This window comes from Polypterus senegalus, chromosome 4, assembly GCF_016835505.1.
Source record: "Polypterus senegalus isolate Bchr_013 chromosome 4, ASM1683550v1, whole genome shotgun sequence".
In the NCBI taxonomy this organism is placed as follows: domain Eukaryota; kingdom Metazoa; phylum Chordata; class Cladistia; order Polypteriformes; family Polypteridae; genus Polypterus; species Polypterus senegalus.
Genome location: NC_053157.1, coordinates 23,813,012 through 23,830,025, shown reverse-complemented (window position 1 = coordinate 23,830,025; position 17,014 = coordinate 23,813,012). Strand labels below are relative to the sequence as shown.

General features: G+C 38.6%; 1 protein-coding gene across 1 annotated transcript; it reads right to left on the bottom strand.

The window, feature by feature from the left end:
• Nucleotides 1-2,834: 2,834 nt before the first annotated feature.
• Nucleotides 2,835-15,532, bottom strand: LOC120527185 (granzyme A-like). Its single transcript, XM_039750339.1, has 6 exons — nucleotides 15,350-15,532; nucleotides 14,910-15,042; nucleotides 13,112-13,250; nucleotides 7,469-7,732; nucleotides 5,499-5,651; nucleotides 2,835-3,213 (listed from the first exon to the last, which is right to left on the bottom strand). Exons 1-5 carry the CDS (start codon nucleotides 15,408-15,410, stop codon nucleotides 5,502-5,504), a joined length of 747 nt encoding a protein of 248 aa, XP_039606273.1. The 5' UTR covers nucleotides 15,411-15,532; the 3' UTR covers nucleotides 2,835-3,213; nucleotides 5,499-5,501.
• Between the last annotated feature and the right edge of the window lie 1,482 nt (nucleotides 15,533-17,014).

The following is a 17,014-nucleotide window of genomic DNA, read 5'->3' as shown; positions in this document are numbered from 1 at the left end:
CCTTTTTTTAGGAGAGGATGAGAAATACTTCACTATACTGAGTGCAGCACTGTGAGGATGGCGTTTCTCAATTTCTTCAGTGCTTTCAGTACAATCCAGCCATCGATGTTAAGAGGTAAACTCAGAGATATGCAAATGGATGAGCTAGTGGTGTCCTGGATAATGGACTATCTGTGGGGCAGACCACACTTTGTGAGACTCAAGGATTGTGTCTCTGATATGAATGTGAACAACACTGGAGCACCACAAGGAACAGTCCAGTCTCTTTTTTCTCTTTACTCTGTAGACCTAAGACTATAAAATATGAAAGCAGGTAATGTCACTTGCAGAAATTTTCAGATGATTCTCCACTTATGGGGTGTAATGATAAGGGGGTGAGACAGAGGAGAGGAGTCGGGTGGAGAACTTTGTTTCTTGGTGCAGAAAGAATTTGGACAGCTGAGTTATTAGGTAAACAAACAGGCTTGATGGACTGAATGGTCTCATCTCATCTGTCAAATTTCTTGTGTTCTAAAAGTTCTCTACAACTTCACATCACCAAAAACCAAGAAACTTGTTATTGACTTTTGCTTCACCAAAAAGCCTCTATGACATGTCACTATTCAAGGAGTGGATGTATTCAAGTACGTGGGGGTCCACATTAATAACAGGTTGGACTGGTCTGGGAACACGTAGGAACTATATAAAAATATAAGAAAGGACCAATCTCTTTTTCACAGGAGGCTGTGTTCCATTATTGTGGATAGTGACACCCTTCGTATCATTAACAACCCTGTAATGGCCAGTGTGACTTTCTAAGCTTTGTTGAGTTAGGCTAGTAATATCACGTCAAAAGAGGCCCACCGAATCAACCAGAAAATTAAAAGGGCAGGATCAGTTATGGGACACACTCAGGATCTCTCTATCATATAGTGCCTTTCATATCTATCTATCTATCTATCTATCTATCTATCTATCATATAGTGCCTTTCATATCTATCTATCTATCAATCTATCTATCTATTTATTATATAGTGCCTTTCATATCTATCTATCTATCAATCATATAGTGCCTTCCATATCTATCTATCTATCTATCTATCTATCATATAGTGCCTTTCACATCTATCTATCTATCTATCTATCTATCTATCTATCTATCTATCTATCTATCTATCTATCTATCTATCTATCTATTAAATGTCACTATTCAAGGAGTGGATGTATTCAAGTACGTGGGGGTCCACATTAATAACAGGTTGGACTGGTCTGGGAACACGTAGGAACTATATAAGAATATAAGAAAGGACCAATCTCTTTTTCACAGGAGGCTGTGTTCCATTATTGTGGATAGTGACACCCTTCATATCATTAACAACCCTGTAATGGCCAGTGTGACTTTCTAAGCTTTGTTGAGTTAGGCTAGTAATATCACGTCAAAAGAGGCCCGAATCAACCAGAAAATTAAAAGGGCAGGCTCAGTTATGGGATACACTCAGGATCTCTCTATCATATAGTGCCTTTCATATCTATCTATCTATCTATCTATCTATCTATCTATCTATCTATCTATCTATCTATCATATAGTGCCTTTCATATCTATCTATCTATCTATTATATAGTGCCTTTCATATCTATCTATCAATCTATCTATCTATCTATCTATCTATCTATCTATCTATCTATCTATCTATCTATCTATTATATAGTGCCTTTCACATCTATCTATCTATCTATCTATTCTATTAAATGAGCTTCAGTAAAAGGCCAAATTTCCTGTGGATAAATAAAGGTTTATCCTATCTTTTCTTGTCTTGTCTTGCCTTTCCTTTCCTTCTCTTATCTTGTCTTACTTTGTCATTCTATACCCCAGAAGGGCAAGGAAAATTGGAGAAGAAAGTATACCAAGTTTCCGAGTGGCAAAATAGAGTCTAGAGTACTAAAGGGGGTCAATAAGTCATTTACTTTAAACACAATACAACCTCAAGAATCAATTTGCTGAGATCTTTCCCTCCGAACCTTCATTATTACAAGTACAAATTCTGAGCTCGATCACTGACTGTGTGAACTTTGCCTGTGGGCTTTTCTACTTTTGTTCTTGTGTGAGTGTATGCCTCAAAGTAAACCATCTTGCCTTGTTCTATAGAAAAACATACTCTTAAATTGGTAATCTCTATGTATTAGAAAAGTATTAGAAGCACATGAGAAAAGTAGGCACTATATTTTAATAAGTATTAAGGTGTAAGAGCTAGGATTAAAAAGGCTTATGCCTACATATTTTGTATTATCCTGTATGAGGTAGAAACCAACAATAGCTCATTAAGCCAAAGGTTAGACGTGCAGAAGAGCTGGAAAAAGATGGGCCTCTTGCTTAGAGAGGGAATGTGAACTCTTTGGCTGTAAATTATAGTAGCTAGCGGCCAGCTAGGAAGGAGTAAGGATAGACCGTGTCAACCAGAAATGATGGACAGAGAGGAGGCTTGACACCCCCTCACTTAAAAAATATTGTTAGAATTGAGTAGAGGCAAGATTAGAGCAGTGAATTGATAGGAGTCAGATGAGGATGAATAATGGCTTGTATGATAAGAATTGCAATAAATATAAGATGGCTATAGCTGCTTGCTCAGTGAATCTGAATTGAGTCTGTATGTACTTCATACAATAAATGTTGATTCTGCTGCCTGTCCCGAGACTCCAAATGTCTTCTTTGGGGCTGAGGGTGCCTGTGCTGCCAAATCCGCTTCAACAGTTCCAGGTTAGTTCTTGCCTTCTGCCCAATGCAGTGGTAAAAATTGCCAGCCACACTGCAATAAAGGGGTGCGTGTGGTATAAATATGGAAAAAAAATCAAATCATTGCAAAAAAGATTAATGCTGTTTATATATTGCAGTTGAAAGACTTGGACAAATAAACTACAAGCAAATGTAAACATATTTTTAGTTATGATCTTTAAATGGCTGATGTTACATGGTGACTGTTTTTGAAGTTGTTTTCCTGTCTTGTAAGATAAGTTCACTGTATTCAAACTATGAAATTTAGCACACAAAAGAAAGAAAAGCATAAGATTTTTCTGAATTCATAAAAAGAATTACTGTTCAGGCGGATATTGTTTTTTTTAATCCAATCCAGGTATTCATCAGTTAAAAGAGTGTAGATACCGGGTTTCTTCGGGAGGACACAACCATCGCCAAATGACACAATCCCTCTACACCTGATTGGGCCTCCAGAATCCCCCTAAAAGTGTTTAAATACAGATAGTATTATTATTGTTACATTTCTGAACAACAATTTTACACAAAACAACTTACAAAATCATAAACCTAACATAAACTGCTCAAAAAAATAAAGGAACACTTTGAAAACACATCAGATCTCAATGGGAAAAAGAAATCCTCCTGGATATCTATACTGATATAGACTGGGTAATGTGTTAGGAACGAAAGGATGCCACATCGTTTGATGGAAATGAAAATGATCAACCTACAGAGCCCTGAATTCAAAGACGCCCCAAAATCAGAGTGAAAAACTATGTGGCAGGCTAGTCCATTTTGCCAAAATTTAATTGCAGCAACTCAAAATTGTACGCAGCACTTTGTATGGCCCCTGTGTTCTTGTATACATGCCTGACAACATCGGTGCATGCTTCTAATGAGATGACAGATGGTGTTGTGGGGGATCTCCTCCCAGATCTGGACCAGGGCATCACTGAGCTCATGGACAGTATGAGGTGCAGCCTGGTGGCATTGGATGGACCAAAACATAATGTCCCAGAGGTGTTCTATTGGATTTAGGTCAGGAAAGTGTGGTGGCCAGTCAATGGTATCAATTCCTTCATCCTCCAGGAACTTCCTGCATACTCTCACCACATGAGGCCAGGAATTGTCGTGCACCAGGAGCCACTGTACCAGCATACAGTCTGACAATGGGTCCAAGGATTTCATCCTGATACCTAATGGCAGCCAAGGTGCCTTTGTCAAGCCTGTAGCGGTCTGTGTGATCCTCCATGGATATGCCTCCCCAGACAATCATTAACCCACCACCAAACTGCTCATGCTGAATGATGTTACAGGCAGCATAATGTTCTCCATGGCTTCTCCAGACCCTTTCACTTCTGTCACGTGCTCAGGGTGAACCTGCTCTCATCTGTAAAGCACAGGGCACCAGTGGTGCATCTGCCAATTTTGGTATTCTATGGCGAATGCCAATCGAGCTGCATGCTGCTGGGCAGTGAGCTCAGGGCCCATTAGAGGACATGGGGCCCTTGGGTCACCCTCATGAAGTCTTTCTGGTTGTTTGGTCAGAGACATTCACACCAGTGGCCTGCTGGAGGTCATTTTGTAGGGCTCTGGCAGTGCTCATCATGTTCCTCCTTGCCCAAAGGAGCAGATACTGGTCCTGCTGATGGGTTATGGACCTTCTATGGCCCTCTCCAGCTCTCCTAGAGTAACTGCTTGTCTCCTAGAATCTCCTCCATGCCCTTGAGACTGTGCAGGGAGACACAGCAAACCTTCTGGCAATGACACGTATTGATGTCACATCCTGGAGAAGTTGGACTACCTGTGCAACCTCTGTAGGGTCCAGGTATCGCCTCATGCTACCAGTAGTGACACTGACTGTAGCCAAATGCAAAACTAGTGAAGAAACAGTCAGAAAAGAAGAGGGGGGAAAAATGTCAGTGGCCTCCACCTGTTAAACCATTCCTGTTTTGGGGGTCATCTCATTGTTGCCCCTCTAGTGCATCTGTTGTTAATTTCATTAACACCACAGCAGCTGAAACTGATTAACAACCCCCTCTGCTACTTAACTGACCAGATTAATATCCCATAAGTTTCATTGACTTTATGCTATACTCTGATTAAAAAGTGTTCCTTTAATTCTTTTGAGCAGTATATTTTAGGCCTGTTTAAAGCAATTCAAGGATGTGTTGCCCCAGTTCTTTGACGGTGGCACTCTCTTTTCATTACACTGTTAATCAAAATTATTTTCTGGCTGTACCCTTTAAACCCCTGTCTCCTGATCATTTTCCTTTTCTATAGAAAAATACCCCAATCAATTGCCCATGCAAGATGTTCAGTATTGAATCAAAAAGGCAACAAGCACCAGTAACTAACATATGGACTTCCACCTCACTGTGGAAACTATTTTATATACTGATTTGTGTATGGTCTCCACCTAGGGAACCAGATTTTACACAGCCATTTTTTTTTTCTCCAAGCACATATGTTAGATAGTGGAGTGGGAGTATTGTGGACACAGGCATTTGATGACATCGATTTCCCTGTAATATAACTCATTGTAACATCCACAGAAGGTACACAGCAGTAGAACGCACCATTTTAGAGGTGGGAGTTCACTTAGGTCTAATGCAATTCTACATGACTGTTAATAACATGAAGATACAAACCTCCTGTCTTGTCTTTCCTGTCTTTTAAGATAAGTTCACTGTATTCAAACTATGAAATTTAGCACACAAAAGAAAGAAAAGCATAAGATTATTCTGAATTCATAAAAAGAATTACTGTTCAGGTGGATATTGTTTTTTTAATCCAATCCAGGTATTCATCAGTTAAAAGAGTGTAGACACCAGGTTTCATCGGGAGGGCACAACCATCGCCAAATGACACAATCCCTCTGTATATTCCGCTACACCTGATTGGGCCTCCAGAATCCCCCTAAAAGTGTTTAAACACAGATAGTATTATTATTCTTACATGTCTGAACAATGTTACACAAAACAACTTACAGAATCATAAACCTAACATATTTTAGGTCTGTTTAACGCAATTCAAGGATGTGTTGCCCCAGTTCTTTGACATTGGCACTCTCTTTTCATTACACTGTTAATCAAAATTGTATGTGGTGAGCTGCAGCAGTGGGTGCAAGGAAGGAAACAGCCCTGCAGTGGTCTTCAGTCTATGGCAGAGTTCACTTACTCCGTCACACATACGGTCAAGCTGGAATCAACGATCAGTCCAACTATATCGTGGAAAACCCAAGCAGACACATTAAGAACGAGAAAAATTCACATAGACAATGAATGACACCTATGACTCTGAGGCAACACAACCACCCACTACACAATACTTTACAAAACCACGATCAATTAAAACCGTTTACATGCATTTTACCAATTAAATTATAGGATGACATGTTGAGCTGAAATTTGCAGCCTTTGTACTTTAATTTTAACTTTTACACTATGCATAGTGAATAGACTTAAGTGAAATAAAATATTTACTACCATTCAGACTCAAATATAAAAAATGGGTTCTTTATATGTAGTGCCAAACTGGAAATGTGGCAGTCCTCAAGGTTAACTCTTCAGGAGATGACGTGTAATCAAGCCTACCTCTTCGTCAAAACCAGAATGCACATCAAAGTCGAATCAGAAACTTAACTGCTAAGTTGTCTGCCAAAAAACCTTAAACCATTTTTTAAAAATATTTTTATTGATTTTTAATTAAAAAACAGATGACATTCCATATAGTCCAGTCAAATGTAATTAATCAAAGCAAAATTCAACCTCCACTGAAATGTCATCTCACAACCTCTGCGTTAAATCCACTGTACTTTAGAAACTGTTCTGAAATATAATACATTTATATATACAAACTTACTCACTTAAATAGCTTGATTTAGAAACAATTAAATTATACTTACTTACTTCACATGTAATTACAAACACTTTCACAATTAACAAAGGGAGCTTCTGCTCTACTAACGAGAAGCCACCAAACTAAAACTACAATATGCAAAATGGAATGCTCTGATTGGCCAAGTTCCAACTTGGCAGAGACCAACCAGAAAGACTAACAAATTTATTGGGCAATATGACTTTCTTAAAGAGAAACAGCACGTAATAGATGATTGCTATATTGCTGTGTCAACACATTCAATAAAATGAAGATTTGTGTTTTGATAGATTTTAGTTTATCATGGCACCAGAGAGTGGTGATGTGTTGGTCAGACATCCAAGTAAGAATTTCACTGCACACATGACAGTACTACGAATGTTATTACTACAACTGCAACTATAAGAAATAGTGTAGAGCGGATTAAGCATTGTTAAAAGAGCAGAAAAGAACATATTACTAGAAGGCCCCTTTGTTTGACTTTTAACTTAGACACTCAATATTCTAGTACATAGCAAAGACCGTTGGTATATTCATCTTCTCCAGTTCACTGTCCATGGCTATTACTGAAATTGGTCATACAAATGGATTGAGTAGGCTTGGTGGGTTATGCTGGTTAGTGAGGGTGAAAGAGGCCTTAGTGATGCCCACTGGATTATTTTCTACAATGATCCCTTTAATACAGACGTCTTCAATTTCAGTTTTTGTTTTCTAGTTCATTGTTAATTCCTCAATCAATTAATATTTCCTTTGTTTGGTTAAACTTTTTTCCTTACACAGTAATAATTATGTCAAAAAGTTATGTTTAAAATAGGCACATTTGCCTCCTTTGACGGAAAACTTGCAAATATGTTTACCTGACAAGAATCTTTTCCTCCAAGCTTTTCCCCAGCACAAAACATGTTATCAGTTATTCTTCCATTGTAGTAGTCAGGGGTGTTACACAATTCTCTGTTTATACCCGTGACATTAACCTCCCTGAGAACTCTCAACATGTTTTCGGAAGACTGAGTGTTACCCCATCCAGTCACTGTGCATATCTCCCCATTTTTCACATCCTCGCCAGAAGCAGGCAGCTCAAGGAGACTAACATATTTATTCAGTATGGCTTTTTTATTTAGCTGTAAAATATAAAGAAAAGAAATGATACAAAAATGCATTGCACAATAATTGTAAGTAGCACTGCATTACAATTCTTATTTTTTACTGTTCGGAATGTATGCTGACAGTATATTTTGTGCTGATGATCACACATATAGTACATTTGTGATAATATAAACAGATATAAAACTGTAAGAAAACTTGACAAAGACCAAAAGTTTAGGGAAATATGAATATTTATTAACAGTTCATGACAGCAATCATAAACGAAGACAGAAAACTTTATCTAAGTAGATAAAGATGTGGGATATAGCAATATCACTGCTTACACAGTTACTATTTTTACTCCCTTCGAAAAAAGTATTAAGACATTATATTACAACTTTTTCAAAAAATGGCAAATGATTTTTTCAGAATATGTAAAATAATTGAACAATATATTGTACAGTCCCATTAGCACCATGCATTAGCACACGGTTAAACCTGAGCATGAAATATATAAACTGAGCAATACAATAAAAGCAAAGCAAATACCAAAGATATAACATGGCCAGATACCAGGAGGATTTGGGATATGCAGTCGAAAGCAACATTTAAAGTGTTTTATAAAGTTTCCAACAGCCATACTGGAGTAAAAGAATAGATGCCTTGCTGGTAAAGTCAAATTATCCCATGAGCATGCTACTCAAGTAGAAGTTTTAAAGCATCTGATATTAAGTATACTTAAGTTTTAAAATTATAAGTAAATATTGATTTCTAATTTTATGGACAATTAAAAAAGATTCTTACAAACTTAAAATAATTTATGGCTACCTGATTTTTTTGTATGTATTATAATCGCTAGATAATGAGCCAAGCCACTGCAAGTTGAAGCAGTGAAATGCAGAAATTAGATATCAATTTAGTTTCATTCATGGAGGTTTGTAGGAGGAAGTGGTGCAGGTTGGTGGCCATTTGCTTGCTTCAAAATGACTTACCACTGTTGGTCTAGATTATGTATGACTGGACGAGGTTTTAAATTTAATTTTGCTGTAAAACACCTGTCAAATCTGGCAACACTTACTGGATAGTATGTTGTGGAACATTAGAGAAGCGTTTGACACAAAAACTGTCCAAGCAGTCCAGAAGTGGAAGACATTCAAATGAGTGTTGTCCCAGTCACTGGAGCGGATACAGCATGTTCCAAGGCCATGACACCAGGTGGTAGATAGGGTGTACCTTTAAGCCAATACCAGTAAGGGTGCAAAAAGTTGATTCTGTTCTTCTTCTTTATCTAAGATAAAACAGCTTTTTCATACCTTCTATCCTACCTATTGTCTTCTTAAAAATTTAAGTAGGTAATGTCACATATGTCCATCAGAGGGACACCTTAAAAGCTCATCCAAGGTATGCAATACCCCTCCTGGGACAGAGTGGGAGCTACCACTAATAGTCGCGTATTTTTTCTCTTTCTTAGCAGTGAGAAGATGCTATTTGAGGTCAATTAACACTGCCTTCAAGCCAAGCCTGTATAAAAACTTGACGCCATCAATTATCAGTGACATCACTTGAGGGTGGAGCTCCGAGATTCCTTCATGGGCATTAAGTGCTATTCTTGTTAAAGTCAGGAAAGGTGATTTATCTTCTGTTTCACACCCTCGAGCACCTATTTTGTTTATTGCAGAAATTCTCAGTTGATATATATATATATATATACTGTATATAGTAAGAAAGGAAAGAGCAGGCTCTTTTTCCTTAGGAGTAGGCATTCCTTTAATGTAGGAAATTACATCCTTCATATCTTCTACAATTATGTGATGGCCAGTGCAATTTTCTACTCAGTAGAGTGCTAGACTGGTAACATCGCTTCAAGAGAGACCCACGGAATCAATAAGAATATTAAAAGGGCAAGGTCAGTTATGGAAAGCACTCTGGGCCCCGTGGAGGTCGTAGCAAAGGAGAGAATTAACACAAAACTGAGTGTCATTATGAACATTGCTGCACATCCTCTCCATGGCACACTAACACTGATGACTTTCAGACAACAAATTATTCAGCAGAAGTGTGTCAAGAATAAGGAATCCATTCCCGGGCTCCCGAAACTGCTGTAATTCTCGGGAAACCGGGAACTGCCAAACTCGCATATATAGCGTGTAAAAGTGTAAAAATCGATCAAGAAATAACAGAGTTATAGTTGAAAACTGAAGACTTCATTGACGTTTGTCAGACAACAGCTTTGAACAGCAACTTGAAATTGCAATGCGTCAGTCTGTTGCATCCGCATTATCTGTGCCAAGAACTTTGCCATCACAGAATGATGACAAGAAATTGGATGCATCAGTAACAGCTGAAATGGAGGTGTTTCAGAGCAACAGCAAGCGCGGACACTGATTAGAACAAGTGTATCTGTATCTGATGACTGTGTCGCCTACTTCAGTGAAGGCTAAGCGTGCTTTCTCAGCAGCTGGCGTACTCTGCATGAAGTATTCTCTCGCCTGGACGACCGCACGCTGGACAAGTTATGCTTTCTACGCTCTTAATACCGCAACTAACTAGATTGGGGTGCCCACAGTTTTTCGGCTTGTGAGCTACTTTTAAAATGACCAAATCGAAATGATCTACCTACATTAAAAAGTATATATATATATATATATATATATATATATATATATATATATATATATATATATATATATATATATACACACTGAGTATACTTTATACATAAAATATATGTTGTCATACCTTGCATAACTGAACAACCTTTACGGCACAATAACAATTCAATACATTTATGGTCACTACAGTATTTGGATTTAATAATCATCATGTGGGAAAAGGCTGACTCGCATAAATAAGTAGAGCCGAATAATGAAGTCAAGGAGCTTTTGAATTCAGCCGAGTGAAAAATGACGGCTGTCCGATTAACTGCGATTTTAGTTCCCTCTCTTTTCTCTTTCTCAGATCGCTTTTCGGAAGGAAGTCAGTTTCGTAGTTTTTATGAACAGTTCGAAAGTGCCTTTCCACATTTTCCTTCTTTGGAATAGCAATGATAGATTGACAGATCAGACAAACGCACTTCGATTGTGACATTGTGAGAGAAAAGAAATCCTCTTCTAATTCCACATAAAGCCCATAACCTCCCCAAACAATTTTTTTTAAATCCCTTCTTTAGTCGATATAAATTGGAAGGCTAACTAGATCACAGCTGGAGTTTTGCAGTAGCTCACGTGTTTGATTATGTGTGCGTGATAACCCGTGTCTTAGAATAAAGGAGATCTCAGACTGGTTGCCTTGTATATCAATCAAGTGGCAAATGCCATAGGGAGGATATATGATAGACTAAAGTTAAAAAAAAAATTTTTTTTGAACGCAACGTGATATTCCTGCACTAACTTTGCGATCTACCGGTAGATCGCGATCGACGCATTGGGTACCCCTGAACTAGATACATGTACTTGTATGACAACATGAACTGCTTGTAGATAAGGTTAGTCTTATTGGTGTCAACATTTTACAATAGTTTTATTAAAAATAAGTGTTGGTCATTCTAAAACCGTTCACATGTGAGATGCCCGGGCACTGTGTCATCCCCGGGAGCAAGGGATTCCCAGGAATGACATGCAGGATTCCTGAATTCCCAGGAATGGATAAACCTGTCCGGGAATGGATTCCCTAGTCAAGAAACACAACTGGTGTTCTTTATGTCTACAGTAACATGCCTATGTAATGCCTCCCTGGGACTTCCAGCCATGAGTTTTAATTTCTTTCTTTTAGTCTTTCTGGTGTGTTTTCCGACAATAGATAGAAAGATAGTTAGTGTGTGTGTGTATATCTATCTATCTATCTATCTATCTATCTATCTATCTATCTATCTATCTATCTATCTATCTATCGATTGAGCGGCCCGGCTGGCACCTCACCACTACATATGGGCATGTTGTGTTCCTTCCACCAGTCCACAGTTACCACACTATATTTTGAGATGGGTTGGCTGTGATCCTATCCAACAACCAAAGCTGGCATACACTGTGGCTCCACATAATCTTACACTTTGATTAAGAGGTTCAGTCCATGGATAGCTAGTAGGTTGTGTATCCTTGCTACTAAGTCCTGGCCTTCTTGGTGAAGTCTGCATGTTCTCCTAGTCTTTTATGTTTCCAACACAGAATCCATCAAAGTCATACTGCTTGGTTAACTGCTAAGTGAATGTGCCCTTGTTATTTTCTGCTCTTTCTTGCCTGGCATCTTTAGCTAGGTACATATGCCTTTATAGTTCTTAAGTCGAAAAAATAAATTTAAAAAATGAATGGAATTGCAAGTCAATTGAAATAATACAGATAGTCTATGATTTAAGAGACAAGAACAAGATGGAGAAATTAACCTCCAGGTACAAATACTTAAAAGGATGGAAAAGTTCAAATGTCTCACATGAACAATAACAGAAAACAGAGAGGTAGATTTAGAAATAAACCATAGATTGTAATCAGGTCATAAAATAAATTAAAATATATTAGAAGTGTTATGTACAGTGAAGAAACTCTATAAAACCGTGGCCAGACCACATTGTTGCACAGAACAAAAACCTGGGCAGTTGAAAGGATGCTTAAAAGGAAACTGAATGATACAGAAACAAGAATTAACAAGAGGTAAAAATACAGTTAGGGAAATCTCAAAGAAAATACTGGAAAGAGGGTTAAAGTGATACAGTCATGTAACGAAAAGAGGGATAAACAATGTGGGGGAAAGAATCATGCATATGGAGGTGTTGGGACAGAGGAGAAGAGGAAAACTGAAGTATTTGGACAGAACTCCAAGCACTATGTCTGGCAAAGACTGGACACTGCTCATCACCTGCTAAATACCTTCTCGTGGTGAAATATGGTGGTGGCAGCATCAAACAACGGGGTTGCTTCTCAGCAGTAGTAACAGGGAGACTGGTAAGAACGGAGGGAAGGAAGAATGCAGCCAAATACAGAGATGTCCATGAAGAACATCAGCTTCAGAATTCACACGAAGCTTGATGAGATCAGGAATGACAGAATCAGAGGTATAGATAAAGTTGTGGAAATCTCAAATAAAATATTGGAATAAAGGTTAAAGTGATACAGAGAAAAGAGGTGAACAATGTGGGGAGAAGAATCATACATGGAGGGGTTGGGATGGAGAAGAAGAAGATGACCAAAGAGAAAGTGGATGGAATGTGTGAAGAGGGGGTCTAAGAGAGAAAGGTGTTTCAGGTGATGAGAGTTGTGAATGCTAGTCCAATATAGCAAACCCACATGAAAGAGAGAAAAGAAGAAGGAAATAATACACTTTTAGAGATAATTAAGACACATTATCAATTTTGCTAGATTTATTTTAAAGCAGTTTATATATGAAATAATAGGGAGCAGTGACTTGTTTCGGAAAGAAATTACCTGAACGAGCATGATGTCATTGTTATTAGTTACAGAGCTGTATCCGGGGTACATGACTATGTTAGAGATCAGAAGCTTCTGCTGCTGTTTTTCATGTCCAGCCACAAAATGAGCACCAAGCACCACATGTGCATCACACCTGCACAACAGTTATAATTCAAAAGATTCAATGATGTAATATTACATTATATTAACATTTTACAAGACTATATGCATTTTCATTCAAATGTTTGATGTTAAAATTTTTTTACTGATGGTGAATTATACTTGATAAATTTCAATCAGTTGCAATCGGGGGGAAAACATTTACAATTTTAAACAAAACTGTGCTGAGGAAATATTAGAAATAGAGTAAGAGTACATGTACACATAAATGGAAAAAGAAGGTAAGTAATGTTAAAAAACTATGTTAAGAAATAAGAAAAATAAATCAACAGAAGGATATTGTAAAGAAATATTCCATCCATCCATTATCCAACCAGCTGTTCCAAACTACAGGGTCACGGGGGTCTGCTGGATCCAATCCCAGCCAACACTGGGCGCAAGGCAGGAAACAAACACCGGGCAGGGCGCCAGCCCATCGCAGGCAAAGAAATATTTGTGTATATAAATCTTATTACATGTTGAGCAACAACTTACAGTGGATTCAGAAAGTATTAAGGCTTCACTTTCTGCATCCTTTACTAAAGTTGTAGATTTAATTTTAAATGGAGGAATTTCTCATTTTTACCCATCAGTCTCCACTCAAGAACCCATAATGATAAAATAAAAACATGTTTTCAGAAAGTTTTGCAAATGTATTAAAAATCAAAAAGTGAAATCTTTCGGGATGAAAATTCAGATTCAAAATGCTGGACTTGTAAGGCAGCAGTGCTAATCTTCACTTACTATACTGTAACTACAGTATTAGCCCATTAGTGGATATGTGTATATAAAATTCAGGGTGGCAGAAATAAGCAAAAAATCTGTTACATGGGGTAAAATACACTGAAGAATGTAGGTAGTAGATTCTAGGGCTAATTGGACAAATTCATTTGACATTCTGTTTTGCAGTATTGATGGTTAATTATTAAGTCTTTCCTTCAAATGCTGAAATAGGATGAGTTTTTGTAATCAGGAGCATAGCATTCTCATTTTATGTCTGTATGTCTAGACAGATACATGTATAGAAGATAGAATTTTTATTATAAGGGAGTTAAACTCAATAATCATGGTGCCAGAAAGTGTTGGTTTTTTGCATGTTGATTAGCACAAATAGGGATTTCACCGTACTTCACACTACACATGACCGTAATGACCTTATAAAAGGCAAATTTCCCCCTGGGGACAAATAAAGTGCTATCTATCTATCTATCTATCTATCTATCTATCTATCTATCTATCTATCTATCTATCTATCTATCTATCTATCTATCTATCTATCTATCTATCTATCTATCTCTCTCTCTATTTGCCCTCCATGGCCTAGTCATTCTGGCCCCCTAATCATCCCCAGGCTCTAGTTGGCTGTCTCTCTCACCATTTCACCACCTAATAGCTCATGTGTGGTGAGTGTACTGGCATAGAAATGGCTGTCATCACCTCATCCAAGGAAACTGCTACACATTTGTGGCAGTTGAAGTGGCTCCCCACTCATTAAAGCACTTTGAGAAGTTACTTGGTCCTTCAGACCCTTAAATGTGCATTGAGTGGATGGATGGACTACTCATTTCAATACAAAACAACATTAAAATGTAAAATAGAAATTTCATAAAAATCTATAAATCATGCTTAATACTAGTGTTTTTTTTTTGCTTACGAGAAACAGTGGGCAGCTGTCAGCACCCAATCCTCTTTAATCAAAGCCCCTCCACATCCTTTGGAAAAATAAGCCATGAAAGGTCTCGAGTGTGGTTTCACCTCAACTCCACCAACAATTTTGGAACATTCACCTGCAGAGATAATGAAACTGAATGAAACCATTTTATTTCTTTGCTTTGCAGACACTTTTATCTTACAAAAGAGGTTGACATAATAGAGTAAACATCAGTCTGGGGGACTACAGTTTTTGGGAGCAAGTGTTACAGGACAAGGCTACAAAACTGACCATCACAAGATTAACAGTAGAATAAAGGTGTTTTTGTAGTAGTTGGAAATTCTTTTTAAAACTGTAAGAAAAAAAAGGTAATTATAACCAAAATTTAAATTCTTGCCAAATATTTAATGCCACAGGAGAAGAATGAAGAGAGCCAAACTTACCGCCATTATACTGTGCGATTCCAAGGATGGCTGCAATGCCAAGAGCCAGTGCCAGCTTCATATTGCCTCAGGATTCACTAAGCAGTTTGGTTTTAAAGTTCACTGTGCTGTAACGTCTGTGCTCTTAAAATTAAAATGTCAGGTTAATGGAACAGAAAGTGGCGATGTTTAAATAAGGCTGGGCTACTTTATGCAGACAGTTTAAGGGAAGGGGTGGAAGGCTTTTTATTTGATAAGACTTTGCATCTCCTGATTAAATCTTTGGATCAGATATAAAGCTACAGCAGGAATGGTAGCACTTTGTAAACAGTTTCTCAGTATTGCGTTGCATCACACAAGCACAATTACACATTTTAGTGTCTAATTGAATAAAAGAAAGAATTACACTATTTAAATGAGAACTGGGTTAAAACAAAATGTCCTACCTTTTGTAGCAGGTTTTATTCTGCCACACCAGGAATACTGTGTTCAAGTTTAGTCTCAATAGGAGAGCTTAATAGTGTTTTTTTTGGACTCCAAGTATGAGCAATAAGGATAGACTGATAAAACTGAATCAAATTCAAGGTTTACTTTTTTGAATTATGGAGTTGAATGGCAGTTTTTTACTTTAAAAAAGTTCTTTTGGTGAGAACAATAGAGTGCAGACATTAGCTAATACTGCATGAGGGAGGGCGGCACGGTGGCGCAGTGGTAGCGCTGCTGCCTCGCAGTTAGGAGACCCGGGTTCGCTTCCCGGGTCCTCCCTGCGTGGAGTTTGCATGTTCTCCCGTGTTCGCGTGGGTTTCCTCCGGGCGCTCCGGTTTCCTCCCACAATCCAAAGACATGCAGGTTAGGTGGATTGGCGATTCTAAATTGGCCCGTGGGTGTGTTTGTGTGTGTCCTGCGGTGGGTTGGCACCCTGCCCAGGATTGGTTCCTGCCTTGTGCCCTGTGTTGGCTGGGATTGGCTCCAGCAGACCCCCGTGACCCTGTGTTCGGATTCAGCGGGTTAGAAAATGGATGGATGTATGAGGGATGAACTGGGGTCACAGACAGTGTGGACCCAACTCCCTTACCTGGCCAGGAGGCCTTGATAATGGAAGGTCAGGGAGAGAGTGACAATATCTCCTTTCCTTTCCAAGACCCAGATGTGGAAGGCTACTTGGACATTACAGCTACAACTATTGACTTGGGAACTGGGAAGGACAGAACAGTGGGTGACTGCCAGGTGTGGGCAGAGCATCCCCTGTACACTGGGTGGCAGCATCCCATCTGGCAAGCCCCATTATGGATGCCTGCAGGGCAGCATGGGAGTTGTGGTCCCATGGGCCCACCCTGTCAGCTTCTGTGGGGGCTGCCAGTGGGAGATGTTGGATAGTGAGGAGGGGACACTCTTGGACATTCTGACTGTTCTTTTCATTTCGGCTTAAGAGATGCCAGCACTACCACACTTGTATAACTCAGAAATCATTTATTTCCAAGAAGAACCTGATTAATTCATTTAAACAATCCAAAGGTTCAAGAATTAGTGCTGTTGGGGTGGGGTTGGGGAACGAGAACACTCATCTTAAACCCTGAGCTTGTGGGGGCTCCAGAATGGTTTGTGCAGAGATCCATTGTTTTTCGCAATGTCAGCAGCAATAACATCGATTGCAAATGCAGCTATGGCAATTGTGTGGGGCTACAG